The sequence below is a fragment of the Mytilus trossulus genome, chromosome 3, assembly GCF_036588685.1.
Source record: "Mytilus trossulus isolate FHL-02 chromosome 3, PNRI_Mtr1.1.1.hap1, whole genome shotgun sequence".
Classification (NCBI taxonomy): Eukaryota; Metazoa; Mollusca; class Bivalvia; order Mytilida; family Mytilidae; genus Mytilus; species Mytilus trossulus.
Window position 1 is genome coordinate 66,115,170 of NC_086375.1, and position 27,576 is coordinate 66,142,745.

The following is a 27,576-nucleotide window of genomic DNA, read 5'->3' on the forward strand; positions in this document are numbered from 1 at the left end:
AGTTCGACGGTAAGATTGTGTTATTTCATTTTATTTGCAATAATTAAGTATGTTTCAGACAACTTCAGAATTTTTCATTTCATTATGAATTTATGTAAACTGACCGTATATCTAGATATTTTGTAAATGGTAAGTTGTTTTTATATCTTTTGTAAAACAAATATATATTTTAAACGCATTATACAAAATATGATAAATGAACCCAAGGGTGACTATTCTAAAGTGAGTGTGGCATGATTTGAATCCAAGGGTGACTATTCTAAAGTGAGTGAGGCATGATTTGAATCCAAGGGTGACTATTCTAAAGTGAGTGTGGCATGATTTGAATCCAAGGGTGACTTTTCGAAAGTGAATGTGGCATGATTTAAATCCAATGGTGAATAATCTAAAGTGAGTGTGGCATGATTTGAATCCAAGGGTGACTATTCTAAAGTGAGTGTGGCACGATTTGAATCCAATGGTGAATGGTCTAAAGTGAGTGTGGCATGATTTGAATCCAATGGTGACTATTCTAAAGTGAGTGTGGCATGATTTGAATCCAAGGGTGACTATTCTAAAGTGAGTGTGGCATGATTTGAATCTAAGGGTGAATAATCTTGAGTGAGTGTGGCATGATTTGAATACCGTGTGTCAGTTAGCCTCTTGGGAGTCTTTTGAAAGTCAACGCTGATGTTGGGCGGTTTGCCCGGTTTGCTGTTTCTTTGATATACTTCTACAACTAATTTTACTCATTTTTTCTTTGATCGATCTGTTTTCTACACGGTTTGATGAGAACTGCTATAAGGTTTAATTCGACAGTATGTTACACATAAAAGGGTTCTTTTGTAAAGAGTCTTTTTGTCAAATACCAGGTTGCCTATATTTGATTTCTGTTGCAGTTCGTCTTACTCTGCTGGGTTGTTGTATATTACATTGGTGAATCCCACATCTCTTTAATTCACGGTTGCATGGTTGGCAACACTATTATTGACTTTGGTAATAAATAAAATTGCAACCCAATAAATTATCATAATTAAGGCAATTTAGACATTTCAACTAAAACTTTCAAGTATTTTGTGGACGGACTGACATTTCAGCGTTTTATTACAGAATTCTGCCAAGCGACAGACACCATTTTCTGCAGTTTCAGATGTAACAAACGAAACTCCACAAACAGACATTTTCAAAAAGGAATACGAAGGTAAAAATAACAGATATATATTTTTTCAGGCAGTGTATGATATTCAAGTTTGTATATAAATGTGAATTTCACTTTCTATGTCAAATACACGACAAAACAAGGCTAGATCCGCTTTTGCCAAAAGAATAATATGAAAAACTTAAAGGCTCCATAATGGTTCACATCTTCGTCCGATTGTAATCCAGCAGCCAATTATAACACAGCTCCTAATTTTTTTATTTCCATAAAAAATATCAGCCTTTATTATTTATTGTATATTATGTGTTACAAAAAGCTGAATCAGTGAAAAACTGAAATAACGCCCCAAAACCTCAATACAAAGAAATAAAAATCGGCTATATTATATAGTTAGTTATCAAAGGGAAATAAGTCTAAATACATGTATATCTATCATAATTTCACAGTCGGAAATCCGGTTGAAATAGAACAATATGAAAATTAAATGAGCATGTCGTTTGATTCAGAGAAACAAACAAATTATGTTGTGAAACTTAAAAAAAAACACAAGGGCATTCAGAAAATATTTATGCTGATACGAAATGACGAAAATTGATGATTCTTATCTTTTTTGCAATTTTAGTATCCAAAATTGTTTGGAGACCGCACATTTAAACGACTTTTAATATCGTTTGCGCATGTGTGAAAAAAGAAATGTCGACTTCTCTTTCTCTCTTGAAAATTTATTTTAAAATGGAATAAGATGGACTAAAACGGAATTCAACATGAACAATTTAAGTGATTTATGTGAAAGGAACTGTTAAATTTCTATATGAGTCCAAAAAAGAAAGCCAAAAATCCAAAGAAAAGGAAAAACACGAGTGGTCAAAATGTAAGTGGTCAGAAACGAAATAAAAAGACACTGAAATCAACTCACACGCCGAATGAAAACAAAAACAATGCAAGTCAAAATAAAACCGATAGTAATGTAATTGAAAAGGCGAATATGGACACGTTTAACGTTCCAGCTTATGATTCCCCAATGATCCAACAAAACAGATCACAATTCCAACAGTATGCGGTATCGCAGCATCCGATTCAAAATCCAAATTTTACTCAACTTTCGCCAACACTACCAGCTGCCGGGTTTTACACAAGTACCCCACACAACTTACAACCTATGATGAATCCTAATATAGATGCAAATAATAAACTTGATATGCTTACCCATAAAGTTAACGAAATTTTCAACAAAATGTCGATGATGGATGAACTGTCAAAAAAATTAACTTCGTTTGATAAAACTGTCCAAACCTTAGTGAAAACCGTCGAAAATGTAACGAAAAGAGTCGATGAGGTCGAAAAGAGCATGAACTTTGTGAACGAAAAATTCGAACATAATAACAACGATGTTAAAGAGGTTAAAAGTGCTTTTAATGAAATTCGATCCGAAAAAGATGCCACTAATAACACAATCTTCCGACTACAACAAGATCTAGATGACTTATATGATCGGCACAAAGATCTCCAAACAAGATCAATGCGGGAGAACCTGATTTTCACCGGAATACCGCTTCAGGAAAAAGACGAACAAACGGAACAAACGGAAAAAATCATTGAAAACTTTATGGTCGAACAACTCAAACTAAACAGACCCGCGGAATACGAACGTGCTCATCGTTTTGGGAAGGAATATATTGAGAGAAATAGAGATGGCTCAGTTAAATTTACAACAAAGCCGATTGTCTGTAGATTCAGAAACTTTAAAGAACGCGAGACTGTTCGAAAAGCCGCAAGAGAGTTGAGGGATACTGGATTCGGCATTAGTGAGCAGTTCCCAAAAGAAATTAATGACAGACGAAAAACGCTATGGCCATTCTTCCAAGAAGCACGGAGACAGGGAAAAAAGGCATTCTTTAGGAGGGATCGCCTCTTCGTAGATGGAGTCGAATTTTTTCCACCAGAGAAAACAGATCATCAAAACCCTGGAGCGACAAGACAACAACCGAGACGAAACTACGATGATGAAGGCGCTCGCCCCAAATCAACCCAAGGAAAAAACAACGGGAGACGTTCCAAGAAAGGACATTAGGACAACCCTGGAGGCAAAGAAGATACAGTACGAAGTGACCAGTCAACCGATACATGTGACTTTCACCCTTGTGAATTGAATTTAACTGTAAATAAAACTGACAATAGTATTAACCTGTTATGTTTAAACGTATGTGGTATTAAAAATAGATTACTTTACCCTGAATTTAAATCCCTATTGTGTAATCATGATATTATCTGTCTTACTGAAACCAAACTAGATGATTGCGACGTAATTAATTGTGATGAATTTGTTTTTAGTTTTAAAAATAGACAGAAGCTTTCTAACTATAGATCTGGTGGTATTGCATTGGGTTACCGAAAGTATTTAGAAAAGTATATTAAACCTATTGAAACTGAATGCAAATTTGTTTATTGGTTTACTATTGATAAGAAAGTCTTAAATTTATCTGAAAACGTTTATATTGGTATAGTTTACATACCACCAGTAAATACAAATTATACATCTGAAGAAGCTTTTAATGAGATAGAAATTGAACTTCAGAGATTTTCTGAAAAATCTGATTATATTATTTTGGTTGGAGACTTTAACAGTCGCACAGCAAATTTGCATGATTTTTATGATGAAGATGATATAGATGATTTTGTAATTGACAACCTTACTGATCAATCAGACTTTACTGATGTATATATGTTAGATGATTTAAATATACCAAGAACAAGAAATAATCCAGACAAAGTTGTAAATTGTTATGGTAGAAAATTTCTTGAATTTTGTAAAAATAACAAAGTATTTATTCTAAACGGTAGAGTTGGCCAAGATGTTATTGGTCGGCCTACCAGTAGAAGTAATAGTGTTATAGATTATATTATTTGTACTTCACACTTTTTAAGATGCGTATCGAATTTTGAAATTCTTGAATTTTCTAAACTTTTTTCTGATGTTCACTCACCTTTGAAACTATCTTTTAATAGAGTGAACCCCACATTTGAACTACTCACTACAGAGTTATCTTATCAAGAAGAAAATAAAATTGGAAAATGGAAATTTGAGCAAGTAAATGATTTCAAAAATAACATAGATGAAGACAAAATAAGAAATGTTATAGATGAATTATCTGTTTATAGTAATAAAGAAAATGTAACAAAATATGAAATAAATACTGCAGTTACAAATATTACTGATATTTTAATAGATTCTGCCAAAGCAACATTTGGTACACAAACTTTTAATAGAAATATGCTGAATTGTAATAAAAAGCATAATAAACAATGGTATAATTTTGATTGTAAAAAGGCAAAGAAGGAACTGAGAAAGGCACAAAGAATGTATAAACATTATGGGTCAAATTTATTTAAAGAAAGATTACGACACTGTGAATATTATTATAAAAGTCTAATGGACGAAAACATCAGGAAGCATAATAGAGAAATAAGTGATAATATGAAAAAATTAAAATCCAAAAATCCCAAGGAATTTTGGAAATTATTTAACAAAGGTAGACAAAGAGAAAAAAGCAATATATCTATTGAAACTTTATTTGATTTTTTCAAAGAATTAAATGAAAACAAATTTGAAGACAAGTTTGTCATTAATAATGATTTGAACTCAAATCTTGTAAATGAGACACTGAATGGTGTAATTACCCATGACGAAATTATTAAAGCTATCAAAAAGGCGAAAAATAACAAATCGCCAGGTGAAGATAAAATAATCAATGAATATGTTGCAAATTCTCTTGACAGTATGATTGATGTATATGTTAATTTGTTTAATCTTATTTTTGATACGGGTATCCTGCCGGAGGCCTGGCTTATTGGAAACATAATACCAGTATTCAAGAATAAAGGATGTAAATTAGACGCCAAAAATTATAGGCCTATTACTTTATTGTCATGCCTTGGTAAGATTTTTACATCTATTCTGAATGATAGATTGGGGGAATTTGTTGATGAACTTAATATCTTGAACGAAAATCAAGCAGGCTTCCGACATGGATACTCTACAAACGATCATATTTTTTCATTGTATGCACTCTTTGAGTTGCTATGTGTTAAACGAAAAAAATTGCATTGTGCATTCGTTGACTTTGAAAAAGCCTTCGACTTTGTTCAAAGAAACTCTCTTTTGTATAAGCTTGTTTTAAATAAGATAACTGGTAAATTTCTTAGAGTTGTAGAAAATTTGTATAAAGATGTGAAATCAAGAGTTGTACATAACAATGAAGCATCTGACATGTTTGTTAGTGATATTGGGGTCCGCCAAGGGGAAAATCTTTCTCCTTTATTATTTTCTTTATACTTAAATGATCTTCATGAATTTTTGGAAAATAGTGATTTAAAAGGTATACATTCAATTACATCTGATATAGAAGATGAACTGGATATTTATTTTAAGATATTTGTCTTATTGTATGCTGACGACTCGATTTTACTCGCTGAGACAAGCACAGATTTACAATTACTTCTAAATAGTTTTTCAGAATATTGTGAAAACTGGAAACTTAAAATTAATATTAACAAGACAAAGGTTATGATATTTTCAAAAGGTAGACCACAGAATAATTTGAAATTTTATATTAATAATGAAGAGATAGAAATTGTTAAGAACTATAAATACCTTGGTGTTATATTCTCTAGAAATGCATCTTTTTTTGCAACTAGAAAATATCTTAGAGATCAAGCTACTAAAGCTATGTATTGTGTTATTAAGAAGTGTAGATCAAACCATCTATCTATAGAATGCCAGCTTGACATGTTTGACAAAGCTGTTTTACCTATACTTTTATATGGGGCCGAAATCTGGGGATACGAAAATCTTGACATTTTGGAAAGAGTACATTTGAGTTTTTGTAAGCATGTTTTACGGTTAAAAAGATCGACTCCAAATTTTATGGTTTACGGGGAATTGGGAAGATATCCGATTTCTTTATACGTTAAATTACGGATGATAAAATTTTGGTGCAACCTTCTTAATAACACACTTGATAACAAGATTTCGTCAATGTTATATAAGTTGATATATATTAATTATAATAAGTATGGAATTGAAAACAAATGGTTGTTATTTATCAAAAGTATCTTTGATTATTGTGGTATGTCAAACATTTGGCAAAATCAAGATTGTATCTCAAAAAATTGGATTGTATTAAGTATTGAACAAAAGTTAAAAGATCAGTTTAGACAAGAATGGTTTGCAAATGTAAATCAATCATCAAAAGGTTTATGTTATAAATTATTCAAAACAGAACTTAAATTTGAAAATTATATTACAGTTTTATCGTTAAAAAATGCACTGAAACTATGTAAATTTAGATGTGGCAATCACCGTTTGCCAGTGGAGACGGGGAGGTGGCAAAATGTTCAAAGACAAGAGAGGCTATGTCACCTTTGTGAATCTGCTGACATCGGCGATGAATTCCATTATGTAATGTCTTGTCCTTTTTTCAAAAAAGAACGATATAAATATTTACCACACTATTGTTGTACAAGTGTTAATATTCTTAAATTTAAAAATGTATTCACTACAGTCAATATTGTCTTACTAGAAAAATTGTGTAGATTTATAAACTATATATCAGTGGAAGTCTGTCCTCCTGGTTAAACTACATTTATTTATGTATATTTCACACATGCAAAATATGTTGTATTGTATATATTATCATCTCTGTAACTATGTTATTTAGTTAATGAGAATAAAGATCTATCTAATAAAACTTTTATGTATTAGTAATGAGTCTGTCTTTGGAAACGAGAACTTCTGTTTCATTGACATTTGCCCAAAATCTTTTTTTTTTTTTAATGAAATGCATTATTACACGGTGTTAAAGGTTTTTTTCTACTGTCTTAGGTAATCTTTTTCTTCATTCTTATCTATATAACATGAAGAGGATAAAAAAAAGTGAAATTTGTATTGTTTTCATTTAGAGATCAATTGGTACAAAATTATGTATAATTAGTCAGAAAAACAAAATCATTACGATCATTTTTTTTAATCTCCCATAGTTTACATTCAATTTGTAAATGTATGTCTATGAAAAATGTATTGATAAATTTAGAATAAAAAAAAACATGGTCTCCCCAATAACTTTGTTTTCGTTCTTTATTAATACATATATTATAATATATATGATAGCGGCAATAAGTCAGTTAAAATTAGGCATTTTGATTCAATCCTAAGCAATAATCTAACGCCTAGGCATTAAGTTATTGCCAGAAATTTTCAAGCATTAAGCTTATTTCCTGTCTTCTGATGATGATTATTCATCCTATTTTTTTTTTTTGGCCTAATTTAGACCCAAAAAAAAGGGCTTTACATTTTTAAAAGTTTAAATACTATAAAAAGTTAAATTTTTATTTAATTTATTAGACAATGTGATTTATAATCTGATATTTCATTATAAATGGAAAACTTTGAGAATTTTTATCATTTTTTTTTGTGAATAATTTTATAATTATGATGTATGCTTGGTTTTTAAATAAAAATTGAAGTGAAACACCGACGATAGTATCATTATTTAATGTATGTTTTATATATCAAATAAAAATTCACTGAGAAATTCCAGCTCAGGATTATTTATTTGTGGAAAGATGTATATTATTTTTATTATTATTTTATTTTCACGCTATTTTAATTTGAAAATATTATGTATTTGGTATAACATAGTGTCTCGTAAGTTAGTTTTCGGCTGGATATTGGTTGTTTTATTATGCATATTGTGTACGAATTATTTTTATTGCAATCAATATGTGATATACTTTAAAATAAACAATTTATTATTGTATTCCTAATCAAATGGCCATCACCAATTATGAATTTAAATTTTTAATCAAAAAGTTTTCCCTTTTTTCTAGTTGTCATTAAAATCAAATGATTGGACATGATCAAACGTGGATAGTCTAAACAATTCTAAATTTATTTTATTATCCTCTTAATTAAATGAATCCCAAATTTCTACTCATTGTGCAAACACCAATTAAAAATCAATGTGATTAGAAAACATAAAAGTCGGTTTTCTCTTAGATATAAAAATTAAGGACATTGTTTATTTTGAGTACAAGCCGTGAGCCCTATATATATAGAAAAGGGAATTTTGGATTGAAATAGTTCCAGCACATTTACAAAAAGCAGACACGCTTCGCCTTACCGATAATCTACCATGGCTACTCAGACTTTGAAACCTTGTGATGGTGGTTATATGTGGACTATACACAACATAAGTCAACTTAGTAAAGATATACACAGTCCTACTATAGTTGGTACAATGCAACAAGATATCCAATGGTGTATGATCATCAAACCCAGTGGGACGACTGGGCACAGTAAAAACTACCAGTTGAGCGCCAAGTTGTTATGCTGCTCTAAATATGCACAGGTCAACTCCACAATTGAATCATCGCTGATCAACTGTAGGTTAGAGAAAATTATGACCAAGAAGACGCTACGTTCATCGCCATTTGCTCTTTTCTATGAAGATACAGTCGTTCAAGTTAATAGATTTTTCCAAAGAAGACTGAATTCATCTGTTCTCGTCGACGATACGCTGACAGTGAACTTCAACATAGATATCCACCAGTTAACCAGTGTCAATGAATTCTTTGTATCCCAGACACACTCGCACTCACTAACCGACTTAGACCACATGGACAGTGATACGCGCCATGATCTGTTCTGTATGTAATACATTCATAAAGTTTAACGCTTCGCACCACCAACATTTAGTGCATAACAGTTGTGTAACTCAATGTTATTTCTTAGTATGTTTATATAATGTTAAAACTGTCTTTACAGTTGTGCTATGAACATTTGTTGTATAAGTTATATTATTGCATTATTTATCTATTTCATAAATTTGTACTTATTGAGAATTTAAAAATACTGTGATAGTGCTTGTAAATCTAAATAGTTGCTTCAAATTATTAAAGATATATATTTTTTTTATAGTGTTATAATATATCTCTATGTAACTAACTATACTTTAAATGAATTAAAAACCCACAAAACAAACTGAAACCCATCTTGTTATTCCATTATGAAATAGAGAGCTTTGCCTAGCGTTTTACTTCAACAAGACAGCAACATAACGACTCTTCAACACTAGAGCAACACGTTGCAGTCCTAATCGTTCAGAGCCTAAAAATCATTACGGTATCCATGATACCAAATATCTACCTTTGACCCAAATCCCTTTAAGGACTAACAGGTTAAGACAAACTAGACACTGCAAAGCATATACTTTTGACTGACGAAGTACCGTTGCGCTGCATTAACACAGTTCAAGAGCGGCCATATATCAAGATACTATATGTTTTTTAGACAGTTAAATGAGATTATGACGGAGTCCAAAAAATATAACACTCAATCCCCCTTTCATACTCCTACTATGGCAAACTATATACTTTGGGGACAGTTCACACCAACGACAACAAAAATACACCCTAAATAAAACGATATTAAAACAAAACCACACGTTGGTATACTCTTGAGTATGCATAACTCATAATATATTCTGAAATTTCGAAGTATTAGGCTAGTCTATGCTAGAAACGTCATCTAAGGGAGCATTTTAAACCTACTTGAGAGCATTAAAGTGCTGACATAACAGTTTTTTTTTTAGAGAGAATTACTACCGCGTTTATATAATATTCACAATAGTAAAACCATGAACAGTAGTTTCACAGTCCTGAATATGCATGAAATGTTTGTCACTGCACTGCATATCATAAACAGTAGATGAAGGGTTTCGGTCAAACGTGATTTAAATCTCTTTAGAAGTTTCATCAAGTTCAAGTATGGTGGAGGATATCACTTGAAAATAAATGTATTGAGTGCTAAATACAATTTGAGAGTGTTAATCTGAAAAATTGGCCGAAAGTCCTTTTTAGCACATATACATGTGGCTGATTGTTTTGTAGATCAGTTGATGTCCATCTAAGTTTTTGACAAATATTCTGTGCTATTAAAAGCGAGCAAATAATGGCACAGAGTCGTTACATGCTTATCATAATTATTTGTGAACATTTATTCATATAAGAAGTATTGATGAATTCTATACCATAATTTTCCCATGGCGATCAAAATTTCCTCGCAATTCATCCCGAACGGCCCCTATTACATGAACTTCATATTGTATTTATGGTTAATTTGTTCTCGTGCTGAACATGCAAGAAATACTAGTCACTAGACGTTAAGCAACCAACAATCAACCAATCTATCGATGAATATGTGCCTCTGAGTCAATAGATAATAAATAGTTACTATCTCATTACACATTTTTAAACAAGCTTGTAGTATATCATGTGCACATTACCCCCAAAGGTTCGATCTTTTATTAGTTTTAACAATTCTGAGCTATAGGACATTTAAGCACGTCAGCTAATAGATTAACATATTGAAAGACCATTTAAAACAATTATTTGAGACAAGCAAAATTTCAAATTATCTTTCCAAACTCGTCACATGAACAACATATTCGCTGCCATGACGGGGTTATGAACACAGGTTTTCACTGCATTTTACATAATAAACTGACAAAGAAGAATAGTACGCTGAAACTTCATGAGTAAATAGAGTATCAGAATTCTACGCATTTGGTTTTAATAAAATTGAGAATGGAAATGGGGAATGTGTCAAAGAGACAACAACCCGACCAAATAAAAAAAAACAACAGCAGAAGGTCACCAACAGGTCTTCAATGTAGCGAGAAATTCCCGCACCCGGAGGCGTCATTCAGCTGGTAAGTATTATTGCTATGTCTAGAGAGATAAAAAAAAAAAAAAAGAAGAAGAAAAAAAAAGCTAAGAATAATGAAATTAGAAATTGCAATTCAGTTTTTTTCTTTTTCTTTTAGTATACAGACAGGTTTTTGAACTCTGTGCAAATTCAACGATGTCATCAAAAGATATCAAGCCAGACAGTTATATTTCACAACTTTTAGAAACCGATACCATACATGAAACTGAAGAAACCATGTCAACAAAAGACCTTAGGATCGTTATAAATCAGCTAGGCTTTAATACAACGGAAGCTGAAATCGGCATGTTGTTGAAGAATTCTGGTAGTGAGTAAAACAATATTTGTATTGTACGTAGCGTGTTTTAACCAATGACGTATTAGCCAATCAAAATCTGGCATTTTGACATGAAGTATAATAATTTAAATTATTCAACAACAACGTCAACAACAACAACAACAACAACAACAACAACAACAACAAATAATTTATTAGAGTCTCACCTCTTTAAAACATTTGATATAAAACACAATATAATATTAACAATTTATAAAAGAGCCACTCTAAAAAGTGTTATGAGAGACTGTTAAAACACAGATTAAAATACCTTTATATTACATCTATAACATATAGAGTGGTGCGCACATATTCGCCGGAGACAATTTCGCCGTTTTATGAAAATAAGGTGTAAATCTTCAAAGGATTGCACTGAAATGGAAGAAATGTGCCGATAAATTTCATTTTTATAACAAATATTATCGTTTTTTTAAACTGAGACGAAATTACAGCAAAGGACTAAAATAGTTATCAAAGGTACTAGGATTATGATTTAGTACGCCAGACGCGCCTTTCGTTCACATAAGACTCATCAGTGAAGCTTATATCAAAATATTGATAAAGCCAAACAAGTAAAAAGTTGAAGAGCATTGAGGATCCAAAATTACAAAAAGTTGTGCCAAATACGGCTAAGGTATTCTATGCCTGGGCTAAAAAATCCTTAGTTTTTTTTTAAATTTTAGTTTTGTAAACAGGAAATTTATAAAAATGACCACATTATTGATATTCATGTCAACACCAAAATGGTGACTACTGGGCTGGTGATACCCTGGGGACGAAACGATTTCAAAGTAGTGTTTCTTAGTAATTCTTTGACTGAATGCCCTAAATTGCACATCTGTACACCTTTGAAATGTCTGCTATTCGTCTATTATGAAATTGATTTGAAAAATATTGTTTAAAGCTGCAGTTATTTGGTTTTAAATAGATGTGTAAAAACGGCGTGTTTTAAAAGTATGAATTCGGAAGTATAATTGACATTTGAGAAAGGATATTATCTTTAAAAAAGCGAGATCGGACAACTCGAGAAAGTCAAAGTCAGAGTGAGGTTCTGTGAATGATTAACGCGCGACAAGTATTTAAGTGGAATTAGATGAAGAAATTTAACAATGCCATCAAATGTCTTATTAACTAAATATAACAAATTCATTGAAATATCTGAACTGTATTTCAGTCAGCGGAAAGTGTACTTTAGTTGATGTAATAAAAATGCTGAAACGTGAAGATTTTGCTGACTCGGATTTAAGTGAGGACAGACAGGAGCTATGGGAGACATTTAACTATTTCGACAAAGATAACGACGGCTTCATTACGATTTCTGACCTACAAGACGCCATGGAATGTTTAAGTTTAGATGTCAAATCAAGTGATGTGTACCAAATGGTGATTGGTGCCGATTTAAATGGAGACCACAGAGTAAATTTGAAGGTAAGCTTCAGTCTGGAAGGTTGATTTCCTTATACATGTATTTATAATTTACAATGTAATCATGAACACAGACAATATATGTTTCCCTGACATCATACGTACATATAGGGAGATGTGGTGTGAGTACCAATGAGACAAATCTTCATCCAAATAACAATATCATAAGGTCTACAAAAGAGAGGTGAAAGATATTGAAAGGACATTCAAACGCAGTCGAAAATAAACTTACAACGCCATGGCAAAAAAACGTAGTACAAGACCAACAGAAAAATAACTGCAAACATAACCCGACATAGAAAACGAAAAACTGAACAACACGAACCCCACCTTTTGCATTGGAACTTTTAGTTTGATAGCTTCCATGTGAGCAGCAACCCATCTATAAAAAAAAAGCATGAAAGGCAATGCAATCCCTGGAATATCGTATCAACGGGGATATATACACTTCATATGCAATTTACAATTTGGAAGCTGAAATCATCTCTATTGTCGAAACGTTTTGTTTTCAACCAATCGTCATTGTAAATTTCTAATTGCAAGTAAAAAATAAGATATAAAATGCAAAATGAAATAACATATAGCATAAAATTTCGAGCCAAAAGGTCTTTGGATAAAACTTTCTGTAAAAATGATGATAGGGAACCAACTACACATGTAGCTAGCTAGCCACATATTTACGATCAGTATGTTGTATTCGTTTATTCATTCTGTTAACCATAATGATTCGTCGTCTTGGTTCATGTTCTTTGGATGTTTAATTCTTTTAAGCTCGGAAATATTGGGACCTTAAATTTCAATTCTGAAGCTTTGATCTTTTGTTTGTGACTTTGATTTTAAATGTATGCGATAATACAATTACCATTTTTGTTTTGTTTTAACAAAAACAACAAGTTATGTGCATGGTTGTGTTATACATTGTATGTTATCAACGTTGAAAACGGATTATAATTTTATCATTTGTACAAATTAAAATAGAGCACACCAGTTTACAAATCAACACATAATTGTACATAAAACCGTTTAAGTGTTTTATTACTTAAAATGAAGCTGTTTTTATTTCAGAATTTGAGGCCATGCTAAAAGACGATGACCATGACATTTAAGAAATATGGGAAAAAAGAAACTAGATTATCAAATGTTTACTTGAGCTGTTTACTTCAGTGTTATATATTCAACAATATTTCATGGTATTTGGTGATACATTCGATGAGTCAAAATATAAGTTATCTTTGAGATAAAGATATTATAACAATAATGATTTGAAAACATAAATGATTGCAAAACACATGCTGCACAATGAAACTAATGTGATGACTTTTTTTCATTGTTGATATTGACACAAGGTAGTTGTTTTAATGTACGTTGCTAGTTTTCTAAAACGTCCTTACGAATTACTCAATAAGACTTAATTCTAGACCAGCTTCATATTACTGCGAAATATAAAGGCAACAGTATTCTTTGAAACAGTGACGGGGGTTCCGTGTGCTCATGGCGCAGTTGTTTATATTATATATCCTGCAACATATACTAGGGATATAATGAAATATGAACAATATTCATCTAATAAAAGACAAGGCAAAGAAAAATACATCAGCCATGAACCAATCAAAATCCTAGATTCTGTATAAGGTCATATTATCAACGAACTACTATATCTAAGCACCATATATTACCAATACGTGTATATTCTATAATAGTCAGTTTAAATTTCACACAATGAGTTGTCTTGATTTATTTGATTATTTATCCGATGTCTGGTTTAAATTATTTAAAATGTACAGTTATTGTTTTGTAAAGAATATTAATTCAAATAAAAGAATGTTTAAATATAAATTGTTATCTATTAAATGTATTAATTCACACGTATTGATTTCGGCTCTCAAACACATAATACATGGATGTCACTGTTGTCGTAATCCTGAATGAATAATGGTAAGTTTATTAATCTTAATTTACAACTCAATATTTTCGATGTAGTACAAAATTTAGGGATGTATTTTCCCAAGAAAACTGTCCTATGTAGGATAACATAATTTTAAACCGTTAACGGTATTATGAAGTATAATATGTTATAGTTATTGTTTCTCAATGTGCCTATCTTGTAATTGTTCTAATTCTAAAGAACATTGTAGCAGACAAGTCTAGTGTGATACTTTATCTCCCTTTTTGCCTTTATGTCTGTACAAGACATTTGCTATCGATATACTTTCAGAGAATCAGTTTCTTTATCGTCAACTTCCATGGTTTCATCGAAATTTGCATTTAATTTACTTGTAAATGTTTAACTGATTAAGTTTATTTACACTACCTTGGTCATAAGATGAATAATTTCAGACAAGTACAAGCAGAGCTTCTCGTCGGCAAACACCGGAAACACCAAAAGAAATTGAGATACCACCAGATATTTTGGCAGGTAAACTTTTTTCTATCAAATTTAAAACATGGTTTACAAAATTAAAAACCTGTTATCTTTGATGATTTTTTTTTTTATAAAAACATGGTTCACCCAGACCTTCTCCGATCTGGCAGAAAATCCATGCAGAAAAAAGATAAAATAGTTTTAATGGTTCAATTAATTCGAAATAGATAATAGCCATTCATTAAGAAATATTTTATTCAGAAACCAAACAAGATCTGAGATTTTACTGATTGTGATCTGCTTATGTTTGTAAATTGCATAACGAAAAATTGATTTATAAATTCATAATAATCGTTGCACATGCATGTTTACGATTATGATCTCTTGTACAAAACAAAAGCTGCCAATATCTGATATTGATTTTATTTATTACTATTTAGATTTTAAACAAGCTTTCAAACTGTTTGATGACGATGATTCGGGAACGATTACTTCAAAAGAACTAGGTACAGTTTTAAGACAACTTGGACAGAATCCAACAGAGGCCGAACTGCAGGATATGATAAACGAAGTTGATGAAGATGGTTTGTTTTAAAAAAATAAATAAACACATATGAAAATATAATGCTGTTGACTAAAATAGATATTAAAAAACTACAAACAGCAATTTTAGGACACGATGAAAATCTTACTCTAGATGTTATTTGGCTATTTTTGACTTTTGGTTCCGTCTCTTTCACAGAAACCCCCATCTTTATTCATAGTAAATACATTTCCTTTAAACTAAACTTACAATACTGGATCAACACGAATTGGACCATAGGTACATACTAGTGATAAGTTTGAGCTGTTGGTTCCGCCATTTGAGTAGGGACTTCCCGTTTTGAATTATCCTCCGAGTTCAGTATTTTTGTGAAAATGAGCTCCAAGTCTGCATAGTGTCATATTGTACTTTCTGAACGTGTTAAATGTGTAATTCACCTCCAGTTTTATAGTAGATTGGTGGGATAGTGTCATATTGTACTTTCTGAACGTGTTAAATGTGTAATTCACCTCCAGTTTTATAGTAGATTGGTGGCATAGTGTCATATTGTACTTTCTGAACGTGTTAAATGTGTAATTCACCTTCAGTTTATGGTAGATTGGTGGCATAGTGTCATATTGTACTTTCTGAACGCGTTACATGTGTAGTTCACCTCCAGGTTGTGGTCGATGTGTGGCATAGTGTCATATTGTAATTTCTGAACGCGTTACATGTGTAATTCACCTCCAGTTTATGTTTTTTTTTTATTTAACCCTTGTATTACCCTTATTTTTATTTTCTGTAATATTTACAATACTTTCATTTAATTAAGGATGTTCTTTTTTTTAGCTCAACTGGCCCGAAGGGCCAAGTGAGCTTTTCTCATCACTTGGCGTCCGTCGTCCGTCGTCCGTCGTCGTCGTCCGTCGTCGTTAACTTTTACAAAAATCTTCTCCTCTGAAACTACTGGGCCAAATCAAACCAAACTTGGCCACAATCATCATTGGGGTATCTAGTTTAAAAAATGTGTGGGGTGACCAGGTCAACCAACCAAGATGGCCACCACGGCTAAAAATAGAACAAAGGGGTAAAATGCAGTTTTTGGCTTATAACTCAAAAACCAAAGCATTTTGAGGAAATCTGACATGGGGTAAAAATGTTTATCAGGTCAAGATCTATCTGCCCTGAAATTTTCAGATGAATCGGTCAATCGGTTGTTGGGTTGCTGCCCCTGAATTGGTAATTTTGAAGAAATTTTGCTGTTTTTGGTTATTATCTTGAATATTATTATAGTTAGAGATAAACTGTAAACAGCAATAATGTTCAGCAAAGTAAGATCTACAAATAAGTCAACATGACTAAAATAGTCAGTTGACCCGTTTAGGAGTTATTGCCCTTTATAGTCAATTTTTAACCATTTTTCGTTAATTAAAGTAATCTTTTACAAAAATCTTCTCCTCTGAAACTACTTGGCCAAATTAATCCAAACTTGGCCACAATCATCTTTGGGGTATCTAGTTTAAAAAATATGTGGCGTGACCTGGTCAACCAACCAAGAAGGCCGCCACGGCTAAAAATAGAACAAAGGGGTAAAATGCAGTTTTTGGCTTATAACTCAAAAACCAAAGCATTTTGAGGAAATCTGACATGGGGTAAAAATGTTTATCAGGTCAAGATCTATCTACCCTGAAATTTTCAGATGAATCGGTCAATCGGTTGTTGGGTTGCTGCCCCTGAATTGGTAATTTTGAGGAAATTTTGCTGTTTTTGGTTATTATCTTGAATATTATTATAGATAGAGATAAACTGTAACAGCAATAATGTTCAGCAAAGTAAGATCTACAAATAAGTCAACATGACCAAAATGGTCAGTTGACCCGTTTAGGAGTTATTGCCCTTTATAGTCAATTTTTAACCATTTTTCGTAAATTAAAGTAATCTTTTACAAAAATCTTCTCCTCTGAAACTACTGGGCCAAATTAATCCAAACTTGGCCACAATCATCATTGGGGTATCTAGTTAAAAAAATGTTTGGCGTGACCTGGTCAACCAACCAAGATGGCCGCCACCGCTAAAAATAGAACATAGGGGAAAATGCAGTTTTTGGCTTATAACTCAAAAACCAAAGCATTTCGAGAAAATCTGACTGTGATAAAAATGTTTATCAGGTCAAGAACTATCTGCCCTGAAATTTTCAGATGAATCGGTCAATCGGTTGTTGGGTTGCTGCCCCTGAATTGGTAATTTTGAGGAAATTTTGCTGTTTTTGGTTATTATCTTGAATATTATTATAGATAGAGATAAATTGTAAACAGCAATAATGTTCAGCAAAGTAAGATCTACAAATAAGTCAACATGACCAAAATGGTCAGTTGACCCCTTTAGGAGTTATTGCCCTTTATAGTCAATATTTAACCATTTTTCATAAATCTAAGTAATCTTTTACAAAATCTCCACTGAAACTACTAGGCCACAATCATCTTTGGGGTATCTAGTTTGAAAAATGTGTCCGATGACCTGGCCATTCAACCAAGATGGCCGCCACGGCTAAAAATAGAACATAGGGGTAAAATGCAGTTTTTTGCTTATAACTATGAAACCAAAGCATCTAGAGCAAATCTGACAAGAAGTTAAATTGTTAATCAAGTCAATATCTATCTGCCCTGAATTTTTCAGATGAATTGGACAACTGGTTGTTGGGTTGCTGCCCTCCAATTGGTAATTTTTAAAGAAATTTTGCCGTTTTTGGTTATCTTGAATACTATTATAGATAGCGATAAACTGTAAACAGCAATAATGTTCAGCAAAGTAAGATCTACAAATAAGTCAACATGACCTAAATGGTCAATTGACCCCTTAAGGAGTTATTGCCCTTTATAGTCAATTTTTAACAATTTTCATTAATTTGGTAAATTTATGTAAATTTTTACCAAATATAGTTCTCTGTTACTAATGGGCAAAGTTCATGATAGATATAATTGTAAGAAGCAAAATCGTTCAGTAAAGTAGGAACTTCAAACACATCACCATCACCAAAATACAATTTTGTCATGAATCCATTTGTGTCCTTTGTTTATTATGCACATATACCAAGGTGAGCGACACAGGCTCTTTAGAGCCTCTAGTTTAAATTTTCCACGGAGTTTATTTTTATGTTTTTACTTATTAGAAATTACCAGGAGACTATAATATCAACCGTTGGTACATAAAGAGGGGCGTCAGTTTGTCTGACTGTATGGGATGTATAAATACGCAGATATACGTTAAATCCGACGAGGAAAGTGCCAAGCAACTCTACACGCCAAAAACCATTGTTACTACTCTTTGAGAGATCTGTAGATGGCCTGTTGCCAGACAAATTTTTATCAATCCAATTTTTCCTCGGCATCTCGGTCGATCCACTGTTCAGAACTTACCTATTAGCTCTACAAAGCAATATTTCCTTTAATTTTACCTAGTCCTACATATACATATAATTATCTTAAATGTATGTTTCATTATAATACGTTATTCTTATTGGCTAACTGCACATCACGTGCTATTTCTGAAACAATTGCATTACACAATAAAAATTTATCATTCATGATGACACGAGGTCCCACGATAAAGTGCACAGGTGAATCAAGTAAAAACTTGATAAAAATCGTGTTTTCATGATCCTAGCTAAAAAATGTAATTATAAGTATTGAATGCTTTTTTGTGTGTAATATTATAGGGTTGTAAAAGCGTTGACCGTGTGCACATTTTTAGTATGAAGCGCTTCCGCGCTCCTTCATTTTAGATATAAATGCTAACCTCGTATGTGTACCAGTTTTCTTAGGGTTATCGAATTTTCAGACATACTTTTCTACACTTAAATATAATAACGTCGGTTATTTTGTAGGAAATGGAACAATTGAGATAGACGAATTTGTAGAAATGATGAAAGACAAGGTATTGACCAATGGAGAAAATGAAGATGATGTTGTTCTAGAAACATTTAACGTATTCGATGTAGATAGCACTGGATTAATTACATGTGATAATCTACAAAAAGTCTTTTCTGGTCTTGGTATAAAATGTTCGGATGATGAAATTAAACTAATGATAGACGGAGCTGATCTTAAAAAAGATGGTGTAATTGATTTTGAAGGTATGAAAAACGTTTTATCTACTTATAATTCTAAAGGCATAACTTCTCTTTGCTTATATATAACCGATTTACCTGTGGTCAAACAAAGGTGTTCAATAGAAAGTACCTGAGAAAAAAGTGGTTATTTTATGAGATATATACCAATTTTAGACATTTTATACAGCACAAGTGTTTATTTTGTTAACAAACAGTGTTAATATTAAACAGTAAGACATTTATTGCGTGAATATAGGATCATGAATCAGGAAATGGATCAGTTTGTGAACTTTCCTTTGTGTACAAATGGCGGACAATATGTAAACAATCATGTTACGATGAATCAAGGATTCGCACCTGTAAGTACTTTACATTACAACACAGCAACATCTTCGTCCGAAAGAAAACGTCAGTTATCAGATCACGTTTCTAGTTACCAAGAAGACATAAATTTCATGCACAAAAAAAGTAAATGCGAGTTAAGTACACCAAGTGCATCGAGTACACCCGAAATGATTGACAACACTAGTAGGCTAGAAACTTTAATTTTGCAACTTTCATCGAACTTTACAACTATGAGTAAAAATCTAGAAAAGAGAATGGATGATTTTGAAACAAGATTCGAAGAAAAAATATCCGAGAAAGTCTCCGAGAAAATTTCTTCGATTATAGATAGAAAATTAACGGACAAAATGAATGAGGTGAAAACTGAAGTTAAACAAGAACTTAATACTATGCAAAATAAAATAGAACATCTTGAAAAACAGGTACATGAAAAACATATTAACAGTCAAAATAGCGATAAAACCAAATATAGGCTAGTGATCAAGAACCTTGAATATGATGAACGCGAAGAAACTGAAACCAAGTTAACAGAACACAAAGTACAGTCAATGTTGAAAGATTGCTTAGGCTTAGCTAACGTAGGTCTTACAAATGTATCAAGAAAAGTAGCCAGAGGGAAATACCCAGGTATAGTTATTGTAGAAACTGATTGTATTGAAAGTAAAAAAGAAATCATGAAGAATAAATCAAAGCTAAAACAAAACAGACAATTTGATCAAGTGTACATAGAAAATGATTTACCGGTCGAAACAAGAAATTTTCAAAATGCAGTCAGAACTGTGCTTAAGGAAATGGGTAAAGACAAGAAGTATATGTTTGCTGGTAGTCGTCTTTTAACCAAACGCAACTAGGACAAACTGCGGCTTGGGGTGTGGAATTGTAGGGGGTGGTCAGCAAAATCGAACGATAACTCTATTTTTCGAGAAAAGGTTTTAAACTTTTCAAAGTGTGATATTTTAGGAATATGCGAAACGTTTTTGAGAGGAGATGAAACACTTAGTGCAAATGGTTTTAGATTTTATGGAAACAATAGAAAATATTTACATAGTCGAGCTACGAGAGGCTCTGCAGGGGTTGGCGCTTTTGTTAAAAATGAACTACAGTCCATATATAATATTGATATTTTAGATGATAACGAAGAGGGCATTTTATGGTTAGAATTTTCAGCTAAATTAGACAATATAAGTTTTTGTGTCGTAATATGTTATTTACCACCAGCTGAGTCGTGCAGGCCTGTTGATGCGGACACTTTTTTCCAAACACTAATGCAACAAGTCTATGTATATCAACATAAAGGGAAAATTTTTATTTGTGGAGATTTTAACGCCCGTGTGGGTTGTAATTCAGATTATATAGAGGGGGTTGATTTAGTGAGACCTAGGAATGTTCTAGATCAAAAAGAAAACCACCATGGAGACACATTTATAAATTTTCTGAGTGATACAAATTTTGGAATGTTAAATGGTCGTTTTCAAGACAGCGAATACACTTGTATTTCTACATCAGGTAGATCCGTAGTTGACTATATTTGCGTCCCATATGAAGATCTGGATACCATTAGCGACTTTAAAATCATATCTATGTCGGATGTAGTTAATAACATTGCTTATGTTCCAGAAAGTATCCCTGATCATTCGTTTTTGTACAGTGATATTGAAATTGAATTGAATTATAAAACAATTTCCGAAGAGCCACAATTAATACGAAAACCTAAATATAACGTGTCGACTGTTCCGAATGACTTTCTGATGAATGAACAAATATATTCAAAGGTGATGGAAACTATTCAAAATATTGAAAATTATATAAATGTATCTAGTGATATACAAAACGCATATGACCAATTTCAAGATTTGCTTAAGTGTGAAATGAACAACAAGCTACGAATAAACACAAGTGGTTTGGGTCGTAATAAAAGCACAAAATCTAGGTATAAACCTTACTGGAACGATGATTTGTCTTCACAATGGACTAAAGTGTGTGCATGTGAAAAGAAATGGTTGCGCTGTAATGGTCCGAGCGGCACAAAACAAAGATTAAAAACAGATTATTGTGTGGAAAGGAAGACATTCGATCGTCTTAACAGAAAATATAAGCGGAAACACCAAGTAACAGAGCGAAAGAAATTAGAAGAAAAACTATGTACATCAAATCAGCGCGAATTTTGGAAGTCGGTTGGTAAAATTGGAATCGCAAGTGAACGTAAACCATGTATTCCGATGGCGGTATTAGGTCCAAATGGAAATGTAAATACGAATAAAAACGACGTTCTTAATAAATGGAAAAGTGACTTTCAAAATTTATTTCAACGCAATGGTGGAGAGAATAGCCAACTTAATGCATCTACATTCAACACAGAAATAGACGTCACGCCGCTAAATCAACCAATTTCAAGAGACGAGGTCGTTAATGCCGTAATAAACGCTAAATTACGAAAGGCCACGGGAATAGATGAAATTCCGACGGAAGTTTTGAAGAATGACGCGGCAATAGACTTACTTTATCAAATTATCAGTGGTTGCTTTAATCTTGGAAAAGTTCCGTATCAGTGGAATAGTGGTATCATCAATCCAATTTTAAAACCAGGATCTGACGATGATAGAAATCCTATGAACTACAGGGGAATCACTTTGGTTTCCGTGCCGTGTAAGATATATTGTTACATTTTAAACACGAGACTTAGCTCTTGGCTGGAAAATAACGAAATTCTGTGTGATGAACAAAATGGGTTCCGCCGTAACCGTAGTTGCGAAGAACATATTCACACGCTTCATTCTATTCTGAACGACAGAAAAATATCAAGAAAGTCAACTTACGTATGCTTTGTAGACATGAAGAAAGCTTTTGACACCGTTGAACATCATCTTCTGTGGTATAAATTACAACGTGTTGGTGTCCGTGGTCAGTTCTTATCTGCGATTCAATCCTTGTATAATGACCTAAAATGTACCGTTCGTATCAATAGTGACCAGACCCCTTGGTTCAGTGTAGATGCCGGTGTGAAGCAGGGCTGTATCCTATCGCCCACTTTGTTTTCAGTTTACATCAATACTTTGGCTGATCGTATAAACTCTCTAGAATGTGGAGTGCATATTGACGATTTCCGTCTCAGTTTATTGCTCTACGCGGACGATATAGCGCTAATAGCTCCAGATAAAGAAAGTCTTCAACGTATGTTAAATGTAGTAACCGAATGGTGCGCTGAATGGAAGTTATCCGTAAACATTGGCAAAACTAAAATTGTCCATTTCCGTCCACAGTCATTCTTACGTTCAGATTTTACGTTTCGATGTTCTGGAAAAGATATTGACTACATTGATTCATACAAATACCTTGGAGTGTGGATGGACGAACATTTAACTTTCGTAAAAAATGCAAAAGAACTGGCCAAAGCAGCGAGCCGTGCTTTGGGTGCTTTAATTACAAAAACTCAATCCATGGGAGGGATGACCTTTAAAGTGTACAATAAACTATATACGTCCGTTGTTGAACCAATTTTACTTTATGGTAGTGGTATCTGGGGCACAAAATCGTTCAGTGCCATATCAGCAGTACAAAACCGAGCATGTAAATTTTTCTTATCGGTGGGAAAGCGCACATCGAACGTAGCTTCACGCGGTGATATGGGATGGACTTCGCCAATAACCAAACAACGAATAAATTATTGTAGACTTTTGTGCAAATTGATCCGTACTGACCAACAAAGAATTTCATACAAAACTTTTAAATGGACGTCTAGAAGAAGAAAGGGTTGGTCATTTGAAGTTCATAAGATTGTTGACCGGATCAGACTAAAGGATCCGACGTATGACTTAACATTATCGACTAAATCAGTTATGCATATGATTAGTGAAAAACTATGTGAGCTGGACAACACAGAATGGTATGAAGAACTTTTTGATGACCGTCGTAATATAAAAAACGGAAACAAATTGCGCACTTACAGATGTTATAAACAATGTGTGAAAACAGAACCTTATGTGCTTTTAAACATTTCTAAACAGGAAAGGCGTGTTATGGCTCTGTTTCGCTCCGGGGCTCTACCGCTAGCGCACGAAACTGGCAGATACTCCAGGCCGCCTACACCCGTAGAAGATAGACTTTGTTTGTTTTGTGAAAGTTGCAGTGTAGAGACTGAAAAACATTTTCTGATGGAATGTACACTTTATGACGATATTCGGTATAACCTTTTTCATGAATGTTCAAAATTAATTCAAAATTTTTTCAGTCTTGACATAGATAACAAATTTATTGAAATTATGAACTGTTCTGATATACAATATTTCCTTTGCAAATTTTTATATAAATTTTTCTGGCGAAGAAAATTGTTTAACTGCTCTTCATGAAATTTTTACTAGCTTCAGAGTTTTATTATTTTAATTTTACCAGGAAAGTCAGATTTCGACAATTTTTATATATATATATATTTATTGAATATAGTGATTTTTAATTTTAATGGTGACTTTTTTTTTTGGTGACTTGTATGTTTTTACGGAATATATTTGAAATTTTTATAGAATTTTAAGCTTTTTAGTGTCTCATAAGTCGTTTTTATGGCTGGATATTGATTGTTTTATGTGTATATATTTATATAATGTTGCTTATATTTATGTCAATCAATATGTGACACTTTAATAAACTATTTACTTACTATATTGTTCGGGTGGTTTATTTAAAAAAAAATAACTGTCCTGTACATGCCTGAAATATTTGCCACTGGATGTCAACCAACCAACAATGAATCAATCAATTAATCAAAATTTTAACGATACGATGTGTCTGTTTCTCGACTCAACAGAGACACCTTTTCGAGTGTGGATACCCATAGTGGTTGGTGCAAATAAGCAGGAGACAATAACTCTGTAGAAGCACTGGGTTCGCCCCTTTTTGAGTTCATTCGATTCCCTCAATTTGTTTTTACTTTGATTTGTATCTAAATGGAAATATCAGATTTGAACATCGGTAAACTACTGTTCCTCTAATATAAACCTTCTTTATTTTAAAGAAATATTCAGTTATCTAATTTAATTTATTTCAAGATTTTTAAAACCACAGAAGTAACAAGAACTATCTTTAAAAAAGGAATTCGACGTATTAAAATTTGAAAATATGTTTAAAACTGTCATTTTGATAACCTTCAGAAGCATAATGACTTAATGATGCAGGACCTCTTTAATAAAATCTCCATCTGAATGCAACTACAAGAAATTCTTTACTAAGTCTTATTATATTTAGGCAATATAATATATAAGAATATTGTGATGACACCTAAAAAAATTATTTGTCAAAAAATCCAGTGCAATTAAAAAGAAACAAATACCAATTTACTACTGTTTACAATAAACTTAATTCATGGTTACCAAAGCTAGAAACTATTGGTAGTATAAAAAGTATCTTTCTATTGACATTCACCAAAAACCCCTCGGAAATCTCACATGCGAAGGTGCATTCTAAAAGTCATGTACCTTCGTACAACAAAGTTTACATTAAAAATTATATAATTGTCCGAATAAACAGCTGTCATGGATGCAAAGAGCTATTTGAGAAACAATTATTTTAATAAAAATGTAAATCTTTGTAAGATCTAGTTCAAATATTTATAGTTTTTCACTTGCTTTCCATCCTGATATAATTTTCGAGACGCTTTATCAAACACAACCAAATCACCCACCCATGACAGCATTTTGTCCAATCACAGAAAGGATTTTCGAGCATGCGTATTCTGTTGTCATAGTTAAGCGTTCTTAAGTTCAAAGGGCACAAACCGAAACTATACTGACTACGTCGGAAAAATTACTCTTACCTAGTGATCGTATAGTAACAGTAATGGCTGCATGCTGGAATCTTATGATGCATTTGTTTTATAAACCAATGAGATACGTGTAGTAATGCGACTCAAAATTAATGCATACAATTAAGAATGGAAATGGGGAATGTGTCAAAGAGACAACAACCCGACCATAGAAAAAACAATAGCAGAAGGTCACCAACAGGTCTTCAATGTAGCGAGAAATTCCCGCACCCGCACCCGGAGGCGTCCTTCAGCTGTCCTCTAAACACATATATACTAGTTCAGTGATAATGAACGCGTATTTTATAGTTACCCGTTGTAAAAAATATATTAAAGGTATAGTCTTTACTATTTAACTTATGGTAATTCATATATACTTATCAGACTAAGTGATCTAAGTTTTGTCTTGCTTACATGTTTTGTTTCTTTTCCATTTCAGAATTTGAGACAATGATAAAGAATACTGCATCATAATTGGCGATGAAAAAAAACACCTACTGCTTGCAATACACTTGTTTTGTGGTCTGATCTGTACAGCAAAGCCACTGAACTAAAGCTAATGTATACACATTTTATGCCAGAGATATCAGCATTAGTATCTGACAGAAAGGAAACGGCAATATCATCGATTCCATTATTTATTTTATCAAATGTTTACTGTACTGAAATTATAAAACAGAAAATAGTATTCCGGAACTTTTATTTATGAATTAACAGATGTGCTTTAATAAAATGAAAACAAGACTACACAATAACAAACATCCCCCCTCCCCAAAATAAAATGAAGGAACGGAAAGTAGTAAAAGTAAGATAATTCAAAGAGGCATAGCTCTTATATAAGTTGTTTAGTCGCGTCTGGCGTACTAAATTATAATCCTGTTACCTTTGACAACTATTTACACCACTGGGTCGATGCCACTGCTGGTGGACGTTTCGTCCCCGAGGGCACACCAGCCCAGCAGCTAACACTTCGGTGTTGACATGAATATCAATTATGTGGTCATTTTTATAAATTTTCTGAATATAAAACTTTGAATTTTCGAAAAACTAAGGATTTTCTTATCCCAGGAAAAGATTACTTAGCCGTATTTGGCACAACTTTTTGGAATTTGGATCCTCAATGCTCTTCAACTTCGTACTTGTTTGGCTTTATAAATATTTTGATATGAGCGTCACTGATGAGTCTTATGTAGACGAAACGCGCGTCTGGCGTACTAAATTATAATCCTGCTACTTTTGATAACTATTTAGTGTATTGTCAACATAGCTTTATATTTTCACTATATTTGGAGAGATACTGCAACATAGTGACTTTTTTTTTCAAAAAAAATCATGTTACTGTACTATACCTCCATGGTCGAATAATCCCAACAGAATATGATGAATATGCATGAAATATAAGACACTGAACGTTAAGCAACCAACAATCAATCAACAGAATGTTTATTATTCAAGCCACCTTATTACAGAAGAAATTAAATGGAGTCAATACCTAGGGAGCATTGGCTATTCATTAAACCTGATTCAACGGACCATTGTTGTTCTTAAAATGTGCTGTACCTAGTTAAGAATATGGCAGTTGTTATCAAATAGTTCTTTTCTATGTATAAATGCGTTTGTTTTTGTTGCACTTCAGTGTTCCTGTTGTTCCTTAGTTTTCCTCTTATAGTTGACGTGTTTCCCTCGGTTTTAGTTTGTAAACAGGATTTTTCAAATAAAAGTACTGTTGTACTGAACATTGGATGACCGCGAGGCAAGTTATTATGTTGGATGATGAATAAATG

The 27,576-nt window shown here is 32.6% G+C and overlaps 2 protein-coding genes across 2 annotated transcripts; both read left to right on the plus strand.

Annotated features, from left to right (window-relative positions):
* The first annotated feature begins 1,094 nt into the window (after nt 1–1,094).
* Nucleotides 1,095–13,769, plus strand: LOC134710960 (uncharacterized). The gene is made up of 4 exons (XM_063571383.1): nt 1,095–1,180; nt 11,020–11,229; nt 12,413–12,685; nt 13,729–13,769. The coding sequence occupies exons 2-4, from the start codon at nt 11,058–11,060 to the stop codon at nt 13,767–13,769; spliced, it is 486 nt and encodes a 161-aa protein (XP_063427453.1). The 5' UTR covers nt 1,095–1,180; nt 11,020–11,057.
* Nucleotides 13,770–14,469: 700 nt separating this feature from the next.
* Nucleotides 14,470–26,480, plus strand: LOC134712167 (neo-calmodulin-like). The gene is made up of 5 exons (XM_063573433.1): nt 14,470–14,598; nt 15,001–15,079; nt 15,466–15,609; nt 19,432–19,680; nt 26,232–26,480. The coding sequence occupies exons 1-5, from the start codon at nt 14,596–14,598 to the stop codon at nt 26,264–26,266; spliced, it is 510 nt and encodes a 169-aa protein (XP_063429503.1). The 5' UTR covers nt 14,470–14,595; the 3' UTR covers nt 26,267–26,480.
* Nucleotides 26,481–27,576: the final 1,096 nt, after the last annotated feature.